Source organism: Coturnix japonica, chromosome 6 (assembly GCF_054131305.1).
Source record: "Coturnix japonica strain WE chromosome 6, WE-NBRP24, whole genome shotgun sequence".
Lineage (NCBI taxonomy): Eukaryota > Metazoa > Chordata > Aves > Galliformes > Phasianidae > Coturnix > Coturnix japonica.
This window is the reverse complement of record NC_140668.1, coordinates 39,395,006-39,412,312: the sequence shown is the minus strand read 5'-3', so window position 1 is coordinate 39,412,312 and position 17,307 is coordinate 39,395,006. Positions and strand designations below refer to the sequence as shown.

Genomic DNA, 17,307 nt, shown 5'->3' with positions numbered 1-17,307 from the left:
TGCATGTGGCTCCAGAATGCTTTTATCATTTAAAGGGAGAGGGAGCTCCGAGGGCTCTTTTCCATCTCACAGTAGAATTAAATGCAATTGCTCAAAATCCTCAGATCAGGGAGAGGGGTGAAGTTCAGGCGTCCTGGCCTTGTCCCGTGTTCCACGCTGTGACACAGGGAGCTCAGTCACGTTGCTCATGAAATTCCATATGGCGAAGTATCCCAATCAAAGCTCATTGCTGTCATCTCATCAGCCCAGGAAGCAGCCGCCCCTATCTCTCTCTGCATCCTTCCTATACAGCCGTGCTCACTGTGCTGCTCATGTGACACCGTCCCCTTGCCCAGCTCCCTCTGACCCGCGCTGCCCAGGGTGAGTGGCTGCTGCTGGGCCTCCCACCGTTATTTTTATCTCCCTTTGTTCACCAATAAAATCCCCTCCCAGTTTTACTGTTTTCCACTTGACACACCGATTTCTCTCATGTGCGTTTCCTTCTCCTCTGCCCATGGGGTGGAGCTGGGGAGGATCCCGGGTCACCTCAGTGAGAGCAATTTCCAGCTCAGCTGGAGCAGCTCAGAGATGAGGCACCGTGTGCTGGCAGGGCCCCATGGCTGCTACCAGCAGGTGCTTGTGCTGCTCACTCTGGATCAGTGGATCAGTGCTGTGACACGGAGCATTGCCTGTAGTGCTGGGATGTGCCATGCAGACCAAATGGGCTCTGGAGGCCCAGGAGAACCTTCTGAGGCTCAAGCCAAGCGCTCTGCTACCGGTACCAGCTGGGGGTGAGAGGACAGAGCTCAATAGAGCACGATAGAGCACGATAGAGCACGATAGAGCATGATAGAGCACGATAGAGCATGATAGAGCTCGATAGAGCACGATAGAGCAACGATAGTGCACGACAGAGCAACGATAGTGCACGATAGAGCACGATAGAGCAAATGCTGCCCACAAGGGCTTGTGTTTGGTGCTGGATGGCAGCCCACACAGCCAGCCGCCCCCTGGGCTGCACGCAGAGCACTGCGGCTGGCAGGGTGAGCAGGGCTCCGTTCATTCAGGCTGCAGGAGCTATAGGAACCAGCTTTGGCTGCCCCTGTGCCGACCATGCGGCCTTTACGGCTCCGTTCCGACCCGTGAGTCGCTCCGCTCTGCTCCCGGCCGCTCCTCCTGCCCGCCAGGGGGCAGCAGCGCCCCGGGACACGCGGTACCGGGAGCAGATCTCGCGATAAGAACTGCGGCTCAGAGGGGAGAGTGGGGTGGTGTCGTCACTTCCGTCTGCTTGTTACGTCACTTCCTGGCGGGATGGCGGCGAAGCGGCCGCGGGCGGCGATGGAGGAGCAGGAGAAGATGGCGGCGCGGAGCGATGACCGCGAGCAGGCGGTGAACCGCTGGGTGCTGCAGTTCTACTTCCACCAGGCCGTGGCGGCGTATCGAGCCGGGAGGAACCGCGACTTCCGGCAGCTCCGCGATGTGATGCAGGGTGCGGGGGGCGGGGCGGGGCAGGGGGAGGCCCGGGGCGGGACCGGGCCCTCGGTAACTCCCCTATGGAACCCCTCTATAACCCCTATGGAACCCCCCTATGGAACTCCTCTATAACCTCTGTGGAACCCCTATGGAACCCCTCTATAGCCCCTACGGAACCCCTACGGACCCCCTATGGAACCCCCTATGGAACCCCTCTATAACCCCTATGGAACCTCTATGGAACCCCCCTATGGAACCCCTATGGAACTCCCCTATAGCCCCTATGTAACCCCTCTATAGCCCCTATGCAACCCCTATGCAACCCCTCTATAACCCCTATGCAACCCCTATGTAATCCCCTATGTAACCCCTCTGTAACCCGTCTCGTCCCACAGCGCTGCTTGTGCGGCCGTTGGAGCGGGATCCGGCCGTGGCCCAGATGCTGCGTGTCATGCAGTTCCTGTCGCGGATCGAGGAAGGAGAGAACTTAGGTGGGTCCGTGAGGTCAGACGGTGCCTCTGTGGGTCCGTGGCTGTTCGAGTTGTTGAACTTGTGATCACACAGAACAGAGTCACACAGAGCGTTTCTGTGTTCGTTAACGAGGCCACGGGCTGTGAATCTTTGTAGATTGCACCTTTGATAAAGAGACGGAGCTCACTCCTCTGGAGTCAGCGATTGGGATCCTGCAGCTGATTGCAAAAGAGTTCCGCGTGCCTGAAAAGAAGATCGAATTCATCCACAAAGTGCTGAAGGAAGCTGTAAGGCCTTTTCTAATAAACATCCTGCCTGTGTCTTGTGTTCGTGTAGTTTTCTGTGAACGACAGTAGTAGTGTAACACGAGAACTGTTATAACTAGCAGTGAGTTGGCTCAAATGTGTGCTTCATCATTTACTATAGAACTGAACACTAGCTTGTACCGAGAGCACCGGTTTCTTATGTGCTGTGGTGATTATTGCATGTACTTTCTAATTGGAAGTAGTGTTAATTAACACAGTATCAACAGAGAAATGGGTCTTTTTTTCTCTCATAGGCTGTTATTGTGTGCATAAAAAACAAAGAGTTCAGTAAAGCTTTGGCAGTTTTGAAGAGACATATGGAGAAGGATACTGGAAACCAGGTGAGTTGGCATCGGAATGAAAGATGGATGAGGGCTGTGACAAATCATGGGTTATTATGGGTGATTTGTGACTTCTGCTACAGCTACAAGTTTCAGAGTGAGGCAAGAACCTCGGGTAGGTCTGAAAAAGGAGAAAAATTAGAAATGACGAAGAAAATGAGCTCTTGAAAGATAAATCGACAGCACTAAGCGTTGCTCCAGTCTGTTGGTTGTCACTTCAGAGTGTACTCTTTACACACATTCCCTCGTTCATTCTTTGCTTCAGGACAAATCCAAGCTTATGTGGTAGAGCAAGAGCTGGTAAGGAGAGTGGGAAGAGGCCCCATCTCTGTGTGCAGTGTATGGTCTGAGAACTGGAAGCAAACAGAACCAGTTGGATCTCCTATTCATCCAACTTCTTCCTAAACTGATGTCAGCTTGTTGGGCTTATGTAGCACCCAGTAGGAAAGGCACCCAGACCCACTTCCTCAGGCTGTCGCTTATAGGCCCAATAACTATTCAGAGCATTCTTGTCTCCTTCAGAAAAAGAGGACTGAGTTGCAGACTATCATCCGGGAAAAGAATCGCGCTCATCCAATCATCAGAGATTTCTCATATGGGAACTTTCAGCAGTATATGTTTCAGTTCCTGAAGGCCTATGTGGATACCTCGGAGCCTCTGCTGGTAACGGTGTGTGTCTGCCCTGCTCACTTACTTCCAGCCCTGTGCTGGCTTCTGCCCTCGTGTGCTGTGGGACGCGGCATGAAATGGAATCGTGGGGAGAATTTTCACCTTTCCATGAGACAATTGAATACAGTAATTTGGCTTGTACGTGCAAAATTGTTGCAGTTTTAGTACCTAATTAATAGCAGATTAAATCTGCAATACTTTAAATCTGTTCCTAGAAGGTTTAAGCAGTTGGAGATGCTTTTCAACTGTTGCAGCCTTTAGTAACCCTAACCCTGGTAGGTAGGCATGAGCTCTGTATGTAGTGCTCAGTGAACTGCAAGTAACAGCTTAAAGCACACTTAGAGTGTAAAGTTGAATGGTGTTGCAATGAATTATCATTTTAATAGTTACATGCTTTTTTTCCCCATCCAAGATGATGAAGAGTCTGAACTCGGAACGTGCTGAAGAACCAAAGCGCTCATCGGTGACTCCTGAGTCTCCAAGCAGGACAGAGGACCAAGAAGAAGCTCATGAGCCCTTAAGAAGGGTAAAGCACTCAGTGGGAACTCTAAAACGTGCAAAAACTACGAGAGATGTGGTGAGAGCTCCACGCTGCTCTGAATTGGCAAAGGACTCAACAAGAGCTCCAGAGCACTTGGAGACAGCGAAAGATGTGACGAGAGCTCCCTGCCCTGCTGAAAGTACAGAGGATTCACGGGGAGCTCCAGGATGTGCAGAAACTGCAAGAGATGGGGGAGCTCCAAGTCCCCCAGAAACGACAAGGGACCTGCTAGGAGCTCCAGAGTGCACAGAAACTGCCAGAGATGTGGCAAGAGCCACATCTCTTTGTACTGGGAGTACAAAGGACCCAGTGGGCGCTCCAGAGCATGCGGAAACAGCAAGAGATGTGGTGAGAACTCCCAGCCCTGCTGAAACTGCAAAGAACCTGGCAGGAGCTCCAGAGTGTGCAGGCACAGTGAAAAACACAGTGAGAACACCCAGCCCTGCTGAAAGGAGAATGGACCTTGTGAGAGCTCCAAAGCGTGCAGAAACGGCCAGAGATGGGGTGAGAGCACCCAGCCCTGCTGAAAGGGCAAAGGACACAGCGGGAGCTTCTGAGCCTGTGAGAAGTGCTAGTTCCCCATCGGTTCCTCAGCCTAGGACAGCAGCTGTTAAGAGCTCAAAAGTTGTTTCAGTTCCTGCGGAAGTATCTGAACAACCGGCAGCTGCAGCTCCAGTGCATGCAGGAGTGTCCTCCAGGGATCTGGAAAGGTGGGCGGAGAAATCTGGCCTTGTGCAGTAGATAAAATTTGACTGTGCTAGGTGGCCTTGGCAGTGTTCGTAAGGAGGGCGGGCAAAAGGGTTGGGATTGGCTTCTTTAGTAGATTGTATTTGCACCATAGGGTCCTAGAGAACTGGTGAGGGTCACAGCATGGGGAAAAGACTGATATCAGTGAAGTGGAGCCATTTAGGGGAAATACTTACAAGCTGCTTAGTTTTGTTTATTTTGTAGGAGGACCTTTAGAACTGTAACCATGTATGGAATTTCTGTTCTGAGAGAAGCTTTCAAGATGCTGTCCAACTCCCCGGATGCGGATGCAATCTTCAACAAACTGGATGAAACAGACTTACCTTCCCCCCAGCAAATGTTTCCTTCTGTATCCCACAGAACCAAGAGGCGGAAAGAAGAGAAGAATCAAGTTTCTGAGACCTTAGACTCTCCTGAAATACCCCAAAAGAGCAAACGCTTGTTCACCATAAGCAAAATGATCATGGGCCAAAGCAGCCAGTGCAGCAAGTCAAGTGAAAGCCCAGACTCTTCCCAGGAACAAGTTGTATCTTCTGCCTGTAGACCTGTTCAGGAATTCCGTGACCGGCCTGTATCTACTGAAAGGTTGAGTATGAAGCCTGTCTCTCGTGCTACGATCAAATCTGCACCCAGTATTTTTGTGTAGAATAACTTTAGCAGTGTGAATGACAAGAAACCTTTCTTTAGTTCAGTACAAGTGTATTGGCCTTCTTAGTCCACTAGCGTGTGTAGTGACCTTGTTATAACTTGCTGTTTGGTTACTGGAGGTGACAGTGATCCAGCAGCAGTCAGCCAGCCAGTGCCATTAATATTGGCAGGTGTTTCTTACAGTCTCATGGGGGTAACCTTTCTGCCCTTTGAGAAGTAGAATCTCAGACTCTTTTTCTTGAAATACATTTGGCCAAGAAGCTCTTAGTTGCAGGAATTTGTTACCATTTATTGTATAGCTGAAATTAATACTGTGAAGGGGGTAGAAGGATTTGAGGTTTCTAATTTTTGTACTTCCTACAGAAAACAGCAAAGTAAGCTCACTGGCAGAAGTCTGAGATTAATACTGGTGTACGACTCCTAAGCTTAGTCTCCAGAGTATCTCCTTCTGCAAGCCATAGCAAAGGTGTGACAGCTTCCTGCTTCAGTTGCTGTTCTTTAGTTAGCAGAGATGCACAGCAGACAGCAGTAATACTTTGGGCCTCCAGGAGTGAAACTGGGAAGATTGTTTGAGGAGAACTTTGTGTTCAGAAGGAGAAATAAATCAATTTCCCATGGTTTCCTGGCTGAAAATTGCTAAGAACCTAAGGTTTAGTTTTGTGAAGGTAGGCAGTGCAGATCTTTGTGTTCTGTTGTACAGCTTCTCTGGAGGCATGTTGTCTTGCTCTGAAACAACAGAGTGGTCTCAAACATCATGTGCTGTGATGCAGCCTGCATTAGTGTGAGCAGTGGTGAAATCTCTCAAGTGCTTTGCCCAGAGTTAAGCTTAATGACCAGAGATGACACTGAGACTTGATTTCCATCCAGCTATATTGGATGTGATAGCCATGATGAACTTCAGGAAGTATTCCTAAAGTGACTAACTTAATTTCACTTGTTTGTGCTTGAGTCATGGGAGCAGGTAGCAGCATTGAGGCATGTTCTGTCACAAAGGCTCCTCTGGTTCAGCTGCTCTCAGTGTTAATAGTGGAAACTTGTAAGCGATGCTTAGAAATACTGCAGGCTTCCTGCCCTGTGCTCTTGTTGAGTTAGTGCTGTATGTGGTGGCCTGGAAAGCTCAGTGCACGTTGGTTTGTTGTTAACATGAAGTTGTTGGGCTCTGCAAGTGCAGATTACAAAATACAATATGCTACTTGTAATTGAGTGAGATAGAGCTGGTAGCCTCCAGCAGGGACTCTGAAGAACTCAAACCCACTTTGAGGGGAATGGAGGGGATGGCTTGTTTACACAGTACTTTGTGGTGTATTTTTCTGCATAACTTGCCTGCTGTGCTTTAGCTAACCCTGTGTTCCTCCACCAAAATCTTTCTAGCCATTAGCTGAAGTAGATGCTTGCTTGCTTTCAGGTCCTCTCGACCAAGGTGGAATGGTTCATACTGTGAAGAAAGAAAAGACAGCTGGAGTGATGAAGATGAGCTCTTTGCAGATGTGGGTAAGTACAGATCTGCTGTCATGGGTGTTAACTGATGATAATCCTGGTTTTGTGTCTTATTCATAGATGCATTGCTGCCTTTTATGTCTGATTTATGATTTCTGGTTCCGAAAAATAAAAAAAAAACTGCTTAATGCTGAGATATTTGGGTTTTGTTCTTCTTAGCCTGAAATGTGTAGCAAGGCCTCCTGTTCAACTTTCAGACTAATAGTGCTTAACTTAAAGGATGCAAATATTGGAAATGCATCTCCTTCCCTTTTCCTGCTCCGTAGTCATGAAATAAAGGTTAAGTCTACCTTTTCAGGCAGATGGATTTTCTGGTCTGGCTACCTCTGTGGCTACATGCATGGCTTAGCTGGCACTGCTTGTTAAAGGGAGTGGGTGAGGGTCCAGATTGCCTAATTCCAGCCTCAGCACAGAGTGTAGCCACGTTCTGGGTATATGCCCCTGTTCTTGACATACTGACTAGTTTAAAACAAAGCCAGCCTTATTAGGAAGCTTTCCATAAAGCAGTCAGGGTTTAAAAGAGAGAGACTGCGGAATAGAGAGGGATACATTTATTTAGTTTTATTGTGTGTTATGGGATTTTCTCATTGTAAGCAGCTGCAGAGCTCAGCAGTTAAGCTAAAGTCTGTCTCTTAGGAATGTCTGTCCTGACATTGCATTGTTACACAACTTAATTATCTTGTTTTGCTTTTCAGCATTAACTGAGACAAGCAGCAACTCTACAGTCTATGGTTCCAAGAAGCAGGTAATGTTAGAGCTCTTGCAGCCTTTCTGTAAAGTTTGAATTTAGAACACATCTGTAGAGAAAAGCAAGCTATAAAATGATAGGAAATGTTGGTTGAGGGGGTATTCTGATACAGCCCCCTGCAGCAAGCGGAGCTGCTACCATGTGCACAGGCTGGACTGGGGAGTGGTTCTTGCTGAGACCTTGTGGCATTGTGTTAGTTGTCTGGGTTTTGTGTTTACAGGGCTGGTGTGAGTTTCTCTTTTAAAAACAGATCTGATAGTTGGTTGTGGTTCTGTGCCTCCCACATATCAGGTATTGGGTATGTGAGCAAAGCTGCTCTTCTCTGTGTGCTCTGGTGCACAGGGTGCAGAAGTAGGTTTGTGAGCATTGGAGAGGTTTGACATCTTGTTCAGGTGAGAGTTGTACATGAGGCAGCTATTACCTTCCAACAGCTCCAAATGATTGTCAGCCTTACTTACAGGTGAATGGCTGCTAGCTCTTATGCAGCTGTACCACAAAGCAGTGCTTTTATTCTTGTGATTGCTTTCTGCATTTGTTTTATTTGCCTCCCATGCAAAAATTCAGCAGACTTGACCTTGCAGTTTTCACACCACCTCTGTGCAGATGTGTGGGAGGTGGGCACTGAGTACTCGGTATCTGTGCTTGCTGCTGCAGCAATGGGTAGTTCCTCTCCTGTGATTAGTATTGTATTTTGGGAAGCAGAACCACTTGAGTTTCTGCTGGAGCTTGGCATTGTTCTCATCTCATCTACGATGAAGTGTTTTTTTGATGTTTGTGTGCGTTTGACAGAACAGTTCCACCCTTCCTCCATGTTCCTAGCACAGATGATAAAGGAAAACTAATTAGGAAGGAGGTGTTCTGCTGAGAACTGTGCTGTGTAACTCCTTTATGAGACTGTACTCCACACTCATGGAATGCTGCTTACCTGCTTTTTTAGAAATGGACGGTACAGGAAAGTGAGTGGATCAAAGATGGCGTGAGGAAGTACGGAGAGGGGAGGTGGAAGACCATTTCTGAGAAATACCCCTTCCAGAACCGCACAGCAGTGCAGATCAAGGATCGCTATCGGACCATGAAAAAGCTGGGGATCGCCTAAGGCTGGGGAGCACGGGACCCTTAATATTGCGGTGTTCTTGTTCTTAAAAGGTTGACCGTAGCAATACTAGCAGCAAAGCTGCAGTGCACTTCCCTGATGTGTGTGGTAAGCCCTTCTGCATCGTCATACCAGAGGCTGCTGCAGCAGATGGTTCTTGTCAGATGTGATTTCTGAGGAGCCTTGTGTCTCAGGTTGCAGCTGCAAGGTTTATGTCTTCTGCAGGTGGCAGAAGCTGCAGTTTGAGTGTATGTGCTAGGAAATGGCCTGGATTGGGACTTCCTTCTCCTACCTGACAACTGCAGCCAAACTGATGGGCTGCTGAGATGTCTTCTGCCATTCGACAATATCTGGGTAACCGTCAGTGGCTGCTTTTATGTTTAACTTGTCTGAACTGTTGGAGTTTTGTTTAATCCATTTGTACTCTCTCCTTTGGAGAGGCAACACATTCTCACAGACTCTGGGAAGAGGTTTAAGGCAAGGCCGCTTTTTTCCCAGCAGTATTTTCCTGGCCTGCAGGTGGGATCTCCTCCTCCTCATCCCACCTTGCTGACACTTAAGCAACTATTATTATTTTTTTTTTTTTTTTAGTAAGTAAATATTGATTGGTCCCACATTAAACAAATCCAGTGCTTAATGATGTTGATTGTGACTTACTGTCTCCTTCCTGGTAACAGCATCCTGTATGCCATCCCTGCAAGCATGTGCACCCTGAGGGTACTATTTCTTGCCTTCAGGTGACTGAGTGGTATCTTCTATAAAATAAAGTTCTTTGCTGATGAGTTTCAAGAGTTGTAATATGTGAATTTGTACCTCCCTGGCAGCAGTGAGGCAGTTTGGAGGTGACGGGGGGTGGAAAGGGGATACGCTGAAGGTGTGAAGTGCCACCTCACAGGCACTGAAGTCTCATGTCAAAGGGGCATCTCCTAAAAGCACACTGTTGGCTGTGGGTGAGAGTTCAGAAACCCTAGAAATGCTGGGAAAGCCCAGCCAGGCTTGTTGCTTTTTTAGTTATCCCGTGGCCTCTGGACTTACAGCTGGGGCTTTGTGTGTACTGTGAGCCAATGGACAAAAGCCAGGCAGCTCTGCAAGGAGCAGCAGAGGAGCCAAGGGGACTGTCCACCTGGCTGTGCGGCAAATGTACCCTACACCAGCACAGTAGAGTTGGATCTGGAGGGATTACTGGAATAGCTCCTGCTTCCTTCCTCTGATCTGTTTACTTCTTTACTTTAGGTTATTTTTTGGAAGGAGTTTTGTTTCTTTTTTAATCGATGCTCTGGGCTCACTGAAGCAGCTGTGGAACTAGTGCTGGGTAACAGTCTGTTTGGAAACACCTGCTTTCCCCTCTGCCCTTCAGCAGCTGCTGGAACGAGCTTCCCCTGCCACCTGCTTGTGGCTGTGTGTTTCCCTCTGCTGCTGTAACACTACTGCAGATAGGTGGGACCACCCTGAGCTTGCAGGGGCCAGTTCTGGGCTTGCTGAGAACCATGCATGGGCAGTGTGATTAATTGCTTTTCTCACAGGTACTGGCAGTGTTAGTCTGCAAGCAGAATGAGACGGGCTGGGACCTGGACCAGTGCTGTGCAGCCAGGAGATGCTGAAGGTGATTGTGGCACTTGGCCCTCAGCACAAGGGTTCAGCTGGGTGAGATCCTACATGAACAAAGCAGACCCAGTCCTGCTGTGCACCGATATCACCTTGAGTGGAGCCCGCTCCTGCTCAGCAGTGCTGTGCAGCAGCACAGGCGCAGTTAATGATTGATAACGCTGCTGCCTGGGCTCTGTGCTGCTGCCCAGCTGGAAGCAGCATGCTGCTGCTGGTGCTCCTGGTGCTGGGGCTGCCAGGTCCTGCCGCGTGCCCCAGGACTGAGCCCCTGAGCGGGACCAGCAGCGAGCCCCTGTTCCGCGGTGCTGATCGCTATGACTTTGCCGTCGTTGTCCACGCTGGCACTTCTGAGTGCTTCTGGCAGTTCGCACACCAGAGTGGCAATTTCTTCTTCAGCTTTGAGGTGAGTGCTGTGAGACACGTCCTGTGAAGCTGTGAGTGTGATGTTTCTACCAATGGGTTTGGGGGAATGGCTGTGTTGGGTTGGTTTCAATGAGCAGCTCAGTGGCCCTGTGGTGGGCAGTCCTTGTTAGTCCCATGGTGAGGTGGATGTATGAAAGAAGCTTTTGCAGGATAACAGCCATGTGCCAGTTGACCTCCAGCCTTGCTGTGCTCAGAGTGGAGGGGAACATCCTTGGTTGTGCCAGGGAATGGCTGTGGTAACTTCAATGGCTGAGCTTTTTATTATTACTTTTTTTAAGTGCTTTCTCATCAGCAATCCCATCTGTTATTTTCAAACTCACACTGAAAACCATGAGTGTGTTCAGAGTGAGGAGGTGCAGAGTGCTCTGGCTGTGCTGGCCCCGTACCCAGAGGGAGCTCACTGAGGCGAGCTCAGTGCTGCAGGAGTGCTGGGCTGGCTGGAGTCCATTGCAGGACCTCAGCTTCGCTCTGAGCTACGGCTGGAAGGAGTGTTGAAGGTCTCAGGTGCAGCCGTATCAGTTTGTCCCTGTGCTCAGTCCCCTTCCCACGAGGGAAACCGGAGCCCTTTTATCTCCTGTTTACACTGCTGGCTGAAGGAGCTTGGGGGCACAGCTGGCACCACCTCATGCTTGGCAAAGCAGCCGCACTGCTCATGTGGGAACAGCCCCAGGATGTAGCACAAGCCCAGCTGGCCCCAAAGCCAGCAGACAGCTGGGAGCTGCTCTGCAGTTTTGGGGACATGCTTGTAGCCTGCTCTCCCCTCCTGGGTCCTGACAGCAACCCAACACAGTCCCCTACCTCTGTATGAGTGCCAGCAGCACCATGGGCAAGGACAAAGAACTGAGAGGTGATGCTTCTCAAGGTTGTGGGTTTTATTTTCCTTTTATGTGTAGCTGGCAGTGGCAGGAGGCATTTAATGCTTCAGAGTGCAGCCAGCACCTTCAGCTCCTGGAGACAGCCAAGCAGAGGGGACCTTGCTGGACTCCTTGCCTTCTGTTTTCCCAAGTGAAGAATCTGACACGAAAGACCCATAGGTGATGCCTCCCTAGGGACAGGTGTCCCCTTTGGGCAGCGTCACAGCCCCACTCTTGGGTGTCTCCCACCTCCAGGTGCAGAGGGCGACAGGCATGGCCAACAGCAGGAACATCCTGGCCACAGCAACAGACCCCGATGGCTTCCAGCTCGGCGCCTCCCAGGACGTGCGAGGACAGATCAACTTCCTGACCAAGGAGACAGGTCCCTGCTGCCTGTGTCCCCTGGGGCTGGGTGGGCTCTGTGGGCTGTGCACTCCCCACAGTGCTGATGTGTGTTGTGTGGTCGTGGTGCCCTCCCTGCCAGCACACATCAGCACTAAGTGCTGGGAGCAGCGCTGTCTTGAAACACCTCAGGGAGCAAAAACCTCCACTTCTCTCTGCAGGTTTCTACCAGCTGTGCCTGGACAATGGGCAGAATCACTTTGGCTTTGTGCAGGTGTATCTCAACTTTGGTGTCTACTATGATGGTTTCAACATGGAAAAGGAGCAGGTAAAAGAGAGGAAACAGTTGAATGACACACTGGATGCCATTGGGGTAAGTGCTGCTCCTGCCACAGAGTGCTTCAAAGCAGGACACGGGTCAGGCAGATGTAAAAATAGGCCAGAACTGAATGCAACAGTACTGACTTCCATCAGCACCCCATGGAAGTGATGGGCAAGTTCTTCCTGAGGGACCAAAGGGCGGCGTTTGTCACTGCTTGATGTGCTGCTGCCTAACCTGGCGTTGAACCAAGCTGGTGGCTCTATGGGTGTTCCTGCAAGGGCTCTGCCAGCTCCTCAGCAGCGCAGTGTGCCTGAGTGTGGCTGGTAAGCACCTTTCCCTCCTGTTATGTCTGCAGGACAGCATTCAGAAACTGCAGATCCACATCTTCCACATGTGGAGGTTCTACAACTTTGCCCGGATGAGGAAAGGGGCCGATTACTTCCTCCTCGAGTCCAACTACCACTACGTCAACTGGTGGTCCATGGCTCAGAGCTGCGTCATTGTCCTCTCTGGGGTCCTGCAGCTTTACTTCTTGAAGCGTCTCTTCAACGTGCAGAGCTCCGGGAAGCCGACGTGCTGACAGCTCCCTGACACAGCACAGCCCACAGGAGCAGAGCTCCACCTGCAGCAGTGACTGAGGGGCTAAATGGCACCTCTCCATCAGCCCCTCTGATTCTCAGAGCTGGAAGAGAAAGCCCAGGTCCTGCCCTGGGGAGGAGGTGACATGGTGTAGCTGGAAGCAAAGCTCGCTCACCTCCCACCTTTAAAAGAAATTACCTCTAGGAAAAAACAAACCAACTCAACTTTGTGCTAGTGTGTCTTTTCCAGCTTTCAGTGTTTCCACCTGCCCCCATTGGCTAGAACCCTATTTTGTGAAGTGGTGGCAGCCATCCCCTCTCGTGCCTGCCTGGATGCTGTGATGGCAGCCTTACAGGCAGTTACCTGCTGCGCTCCTGCCTCCCTCCTGTGTATCGCTGCCTGCTGCACCAAGCCCAGGCACCCAAATGTGCAGCCAGGACTCAGGACTGACACACTAAGGTGTTGCATAAGACAAGAGGCAGTTAGGAAGAAAGAACAGGCTTTATGCAACCACAGCAGCAGGGCTGGTGCCTCTTTGTGCTCACAGTGGCAGCGGCTGCTCCCTGGTCGGGGTGTGCTCCCTATGGCTCCGTGTGCTGCTGCCACGTATGATGCAGGACAAGTCCATTCTGCCCAGGGATGCTTGTGGCTCCTGAGCGTTTGCACTGCATTAAGTCAGTGTGTCCTCATTGCGCACGTACTCCCCAACATCCGCCTGGTGAAACACCACGATGGCCATGGGGTCCACCTTCCGGCAGTCCTGGGTGGATTTTGCAGCTACTCCAAATCCCTGGGGAAGAAGACGTGGGAAGAGGGAGTGTTTTGCAGCCCGGCAGCCGTGCCCTTAGAATGGGAATGTGGGGGAAGCCACTCACCAGTGGGATGTCAGCCATGGAGTACACCACCACGCCCTGGTACTGCGCTGTGTTCTCCGTGATGCGGCCCAGGCCAGACTTGAGCACGTGGTTGCCGTAGAGGAAGGACTGCTCCGAGCCCGGCTTCACCCACACCTTGTACTGAGAGACAGGCAGCAGGTGAGCCAGCAAAGGGGCGGCACTGGGGACAAGCGGGTGTTGAGGGGGCAGGGGGAGGCACATCCCACCTTGGCATAGGGTGCAAGGAAGTCCAGGGCAGTGACATTGAGCCGGAACTTCTGCGTCTTGGTGAACTTGCCGAAGCAGGTGCCCAGTGCCACCAGGCTGTCCCGCGGGATGCTCACGGCCAACTTGAGCAGCTTCTCACTGCGGGGAGATGGACACGGAGCAGCCGCGGGCTGACAGGGCTGCACGGACTCACCGTGTGCCCCACAGCAGCACCCACAGCTCCCTCATGTCACGTAGGACACACGCTCTGCACACTCTGCACACTCACCTGACATAGTACACGCGGTCGCGGTGCAGGCGGAAGCAGTAGGTGCCGTCGGGCCGGTCCACGAGCAGCTGGATGTTCTCACCGATGCTGCAGATACAAACCACATCAGCTCCGTCCATCCCTGCTGCTGCCCAGCCCCTGCTCCCCCTGCTCCGTTGTTCTCATTCCAGCCTCGTGCTGTTCATGGTGTCCCAACACACGCTGCTATTTGGGGCCGAAGGGGCCGATCCGACCCACCCACGTGCGGTGCCCCCGGTTCCTTTCGTGCCGCCATCGCTGCTCCCAGCCGGCCTCGGCCCCGTCCATCCCGCCAGCCCCGTGTCCCGCACCCGGTGCCCGCTGACACCCCGTTCCCGTTCCCGTTCCGGTTCCCGTTCCCATTCCCGTTCCCGTTCCCGTTCCCGTCCCCGTCCCGTTCCCGTTCTCTCACTATCTGCCCAGTTTCTCGAACACCGCCCTCGTCTCCGCCTCCGTCAGCGGCCGCATCGCCCCGCGCCTCGAACACGCCGCCGCGCCGGAAGCGGAAACGGCGGGACCTACGCCGGAAGTTTACGCGCCGTGACCGGAAGCGGCGTGGATCGGTGCCGGTAGCGATGGCGGCGGAGGAGGAGCGGCTGCTGGCCTGGCTGCGGGGCCCGGCGGCGGCGGGATCCGGCGGGGCCGAACTCGCCGCTTACGTGGCGGAGCTGGCGGCGCTGGGGCTGGCGGAGCTGGGCCGGGAGCCGGCGCGGCTGGCGGCGGAGCGGGAGCGGGTCGGGGCCGAGACGCGGCGCTTGGCCTTCGAGCATTACCGGGCCTTCATCCGCTCCGCTGAGTGCACCGGGCGCGCCGGGCGCGGCTTCGGCGGCATCGAGAGCCGGTTGAGCAGCGTGTTGGAGCGGCTGCCCGCGCTGCAGGGAGCCTGTCGGTGAGCGGGGAACCGGGCACGGACATGAGGGGGAGCGGGACGGGACGGGGGCGGGGTGTGCACCGGGAGCGGGGTCGGTGTCAGAGCGGTAGGGCAGCTCGGCAGCTCGGCAGCTCCCGGGTCGCCCCGCAGCCCGATCTGTGCTGACCTGACCCCGCAGGAACTTCATGCGCGACGCCGAGGCCATCGCCTGCAGCCGGAGGATGAACAGCCTGACCCTGAACCGGCACACGGAGATCCTGGAGATCCTGGAGATCCCGCAGCTCATGGACACCTGCGTGAGGAACCGCTACTACGAGGAGGCGCTGGAGCTGGCGGCCTACGTGCGCCGGCTGGAGAAGAAGCACAGCAGCATCCCCGTCATCCAGGTAGGGCCGTGCTGCCCCACAGCCATGGGATCGTTAAGGTTGGAAAAGACCCGTGATCACCAAATCCAACTGCCAACCCATCCCCACCACATTCGCTGAGACCCAAATGCCACAGCTCCGTATTTCCTGATGCACGGGCTGTTGTAACCAAATGTAGGACGTGGCACTTGGTCTCATTGAAGCTCACGCAGTTGGTCTCAGCCCCCTGATCCCAGCACTGGGGCTCTCTCCTCACAGGGGATCGTGGCCGAGGTGCGTCAGTCCACCCAGCTGATGCTGAACGAGCTCATCCAGCAGCTCCGCACCAACATCCCTCTGCCCACCTGCCTGCGGGTCATCGGATACCTGCGGCGCATGGATGTCTTCACGGAGGCCGAGCTGCGCATCAAGTTCCTGCAGGCGCGGGACGCGTGGCTGCGCTCCATCCAGGCCTCCATCCCTGAGGATGACCCCTACTTCCACCTCACCAAGACAGTCGAGGCCTGTCGCGTCCATCTCTTTGACATCATCACACAGTACCGTGCCATCTTCTCTGATGAGGAGCCACTCCTGGCCCCCGAGCAGCCCTCCCTCAACGAGGGGGCCATCTTCCATGGTTGGGTGTTGCAGAAGGTCTCTGAGTTCCTGCAGGTGCTGGAGCGTGACCTGCAGCGAGGGGTGGGCGGCCGCTTGGACTCGCTGCTGGGGCAGTGCATGTACTTTGGCCTCTCCTTTAGCAGGGTGGGGGCTGATTTCCGGGGGCAGCTGGCCCCCATCTTCCAGCGTGTCGCTGCCACCACCTTCAGCAAGGCAGTGGAGGAGGCGGTGGAGAAGTTCCAGGAGGAGATGAATTCCTACACGCTCATCTCTGCCCCAGCTGTGCTGGGTAGTGTCACAGCAGTGCCCGTACCCTCAGCCCAGCCAGGGACGCTGCAGCCACCCATGGTGCTGCTGGACTTTCCACCCCTCGCCTGCTTCCTCAATGGTCTCCTTGTGGCCTTCAACGACCTGCGGCTCTGCTGCCCCATCGCCCTGGCCCAGGATGTGGCCGCCTGCCTGAACGATGCCCTTGGCAAGGTGAGGTGCTGGGGCTGCATCCACACTCCTGCTTTGTGGTGGCGAAACAGAGCAGCTGCAAATGAGGATGGTCTCTGTGCCCAAAATGCTGCCTTGGGCCTGGTGCTATGGAAGAGAAGTGGCTGTGTCACGCGTCAGGTTCTCCAGGCCCTTGGGTTTACCTGGGGATTGTGATCTGGAAATTAACGATTCTGTTCTGCCCCAGGTGACCAAAATAATCCTGGCCTTCCACCGGGCAGAGGAGGCGGCGTTCAGCGGCCGTGAGCAGGAGCTCTTTGTCCAGTTCTGCACCGCGTTCCTGGAGGATCTGCTTCCTTACCTGAACCGCTGCCTCCAGGTTCTGTTCCCCCCAGCTCAGCTCGCACAGGCGCTGGGTAAGACTCCGCTGTGGGGAGGAATAAAGCAGGGGATGCTGTTGTTGCCATAGGATGCAGTGTTAGTGGCACTGTGCTGGAGGGTTGTGCCCACCCCTCTCTCTGTGTCCTATAGGAATCCCCCCGGCCCAGCTGCAGCGCTACGGCCACCTGGGCTGCGTTGATGTTGATGCCGTCAGGGAGCTGCTGGGCCCTGTCCTGCCAGCACAGGAGGCAGCGCTGCCGCCCGGCGAGGAGGAGCTGCCCCCACAAAGCCCAGAGCTCACACTGCAGCCCCCGCAGCCAGAGGGAACAGAGCGGGGCCGAGAGGAGCCCGTGGACACTGCGATGGGGGCTGTGCTGCTGGATGGGAGCGGGGCCGGGGGGGAACGGCCTGAACTGTGACCTGGGGGCTGCAGGGAGGGCACAGCCGTGCCAAGGGTGGGAGCGCTCGGTCTGCGGGCACGGGGGTCCTCGTGTGTCCCCTCGGTGTGACCGGGCCGGGCCCGCAGCAATAAAGCTGAACCCGCAGCAATAAAGGCGTACCACCCGCAGCAATACAGCCCAACCCGCAGCAATACAGCCCAACCCGCAGCAATACAGCCCAACCCGCAG

At 53.6% G+C, this 17,307-nt stretch overlaps 4 protein-coding genes across 7 annotated transcripts; 3 read left to right on the top strand and 1 right to left on the bottom strand.

The window, feature by feature from the left end:
- The first annotated feature begins 1,277 nt into the window (after positions 1–1,277).
- TERF2 (telomeric repeat binding factor 2) lies at positions 1,278–10,171 on the top strand. Of its 4 annotated transcripts, none has more exons than XM_085551275.1 (10): positions 1,278–1,468; positions 1,848–1,943; positions 2,080–2,210; positions 2,483–2,569; positions 3,092–3,238; positions 3,651–4,489; positions 4,731–5,111; positions 6,580–6,665; positions 7,367–7,416; positions 10,036–10,171. In XM_085551275.1, the coding sequence occupies exons 1-10, from the start codon at positions 1,291–1,293 to the stop codon at positions 10,111–10,113; spliced, it is 2,073 nt and encodes a 690-aa protein (XP_085407401.1). In that variant the 5' UTR covers positions 1,278–1,290; the 3' UTR covers positions 10,114–10,171. The 4 variants fall into 4 exon arrangements, with proteins under 4 accessions (XP_085407401.1, XP_015729808.2, XP_015729807.2 ...); XM_015874322.2 differs by lacking the exon at positions 10,036–10,171 and adding an exon at positions 8,357–9,301 and having other exon boundaries at positions 1,278–1,458; XM_015874321.3 differs by lacking the exon at positions 10,036–10,171 and adding an exon at positions 8,357–9,301 and having other exon boundaries at positions 4,887–5,111.
- An 81-nt stretch (positions 10,172–10,252) lies between these two features.
- On the top strand, positions 10,253–12,864 carry TMED6 (transmembrane p24 trafficking protein 6). Its single transcript, XM_015874330.3, has 4 exons — positions 10,253–10,520; positions 11,650–11,776; positions 11,958–12,109; positions 12,414–12,864. Exons 1-4 carry the CDS (start codon positions 10,266–10,268, stop codon positions 12,636–12,638), a joined length of 759 nt encoding a protein of 252 aa, XP_015729816.2. The 5' UTR covers positions 10,253–10,265; the 3' UTR covers positions 12,639–12,864.
- A 255-nt stretch (positions 12,865–13,119) lies between these two features.
- NIP7 (nucleolar pre-rRNA processing protein NIP7) lies at positions 13,120–14,530 on the bottom strand. The gene is made up of 5 exons (XM_015874333.3): positions 14,439–14,530; positions 14,009–14,095; positions 13,740–13,878; positions 13,513–13,653; positions 13,120–13,427 (listed from the first exon to the last, which is right to left on the bottom strand). The coding sequence occupies exons 1-5, from the start codon at positions 14,492–14,494 to the stop codon at positions 13,308–13,310; spliced, it is 543 nt and encodes a 180-aa protein (XP_015729819.1). The 5' UTR covers positions 14,495–14,530; the 3' UTR covers positions 13,120–13,307.
- A 71-nt stretch (positions 14,531–14,601) lies between these two features.
- Positions 14,602–17,231, top strand: COG8 (component of oligomeric golgi complex 8). The gene is made up of 5 exons (XM_015874324.2): positions 14,602–14,915; positions 15,076–15,283; positions 15,521–16,339; positions 16,545–16,713; positions 16,829–17,231. Exons 1-5 carry the CDS (start codon positions 14,602–14,604, stop codon positions 17,095–17,097), a joined length of 1,779 nt encoding a protein of 592 aa, XP_015729810.1. The 3' UTR covers positions 17,098–17,231.
- The last annotated feature ends 76 nt before the right edge of the window (positions 17,232–17,307 follow it).

Excerpts from the sequence above, each read along its gene's own strand:
- TERF2 (XM_015874320.3), top strand. The coding sequence starts at position 1,291 with ATGGCGGCGAAGCGGCCGCGGGCGGCGATGGAGGAGCAGGAGAAGATG. Across the intron at positions 4,490-4,730 it reads TCCTCCAGGGATCTGGAAAG|GAGGACCTTTAGAACTGTAA; the intron begins GTGGGCGGAGAA and ends TTTATTTTGTAG. Across the intron at positions 5,112-6,579 it reads CGGCCTGTATCTACTGAAAG|GTCCTCTCGACCAAGGTGGA; the intron begins GTTGAGTATGAA and ends GCTTGCTTTCAG.
- TMED6 (XM_015874330.3), top strand. The coding sequence starts at position 10,266 with ATGATTGATAACGCTGCTGCCTGGGCTCTGTGCTGCTGCCCAGCTGGA. Across the intron at positions 11,777-11,957 it reads CTTCCTGACCAAGGAGACAG|GTTTCTACCAGCTGTGCCTG; the intron begins GTCCCTGCTGCC and ends TTCTCTCTGCAG. Across the intron at positions 12,110-12,413 it reads ACACACTGGATGCCATTGGG|GACAGCATTCAGAAACTGCA; the intron begins GTAAGTGCTGCT and ends TTATGTCTGCAG.
- NIP7 (XM_015874333.3), bottom strand. The coding sequence starts at position 14,494 with ATGCGGCCGCTGACGGAGGCGGAGACGAGGGCGGTGTTCGAGAAACTG. Across the intron at positions 13,654-13,739 it reads TCCTTGCACCCTATGCCAAG|TACAAGGTGTGGGTGAAGCC; the intron begins GTGGGATGTGCC and ends CCTGTCTCTCAG. Across the intron at positions 13,428-13,512 it reads CCATGGCTGACATCCCACTG|GGATTTGGAGTAGCTGCAAA; the intron begins GTGAGTGGCTTC and ends CTTCTTCCCCAG.
- COG8 (XM_015874324.2), top strand. The coding sequence starts at position 14,602 with ATGGCGGCGGAGGAGGAGCGGCTGCTGGCCTGGCTGCGGGGCCCGGCG. Across the intron at positions 15,284-15,520 it reads GCAGCATCCCCGTCATCCAG|GGGATCGTGGCCGAGGTGCG; the intron begins GTAGGGCCGTGC and ends CTCTCCTCACAG. Across the intron at positions 16,714-16,828 it reads TCAGCTCGCACAGGCGCTGG|GAATCCCCCCGGCCCAGCTG; the intron begins GTAAGACTCCGC and ends TGTGTCCTATAG.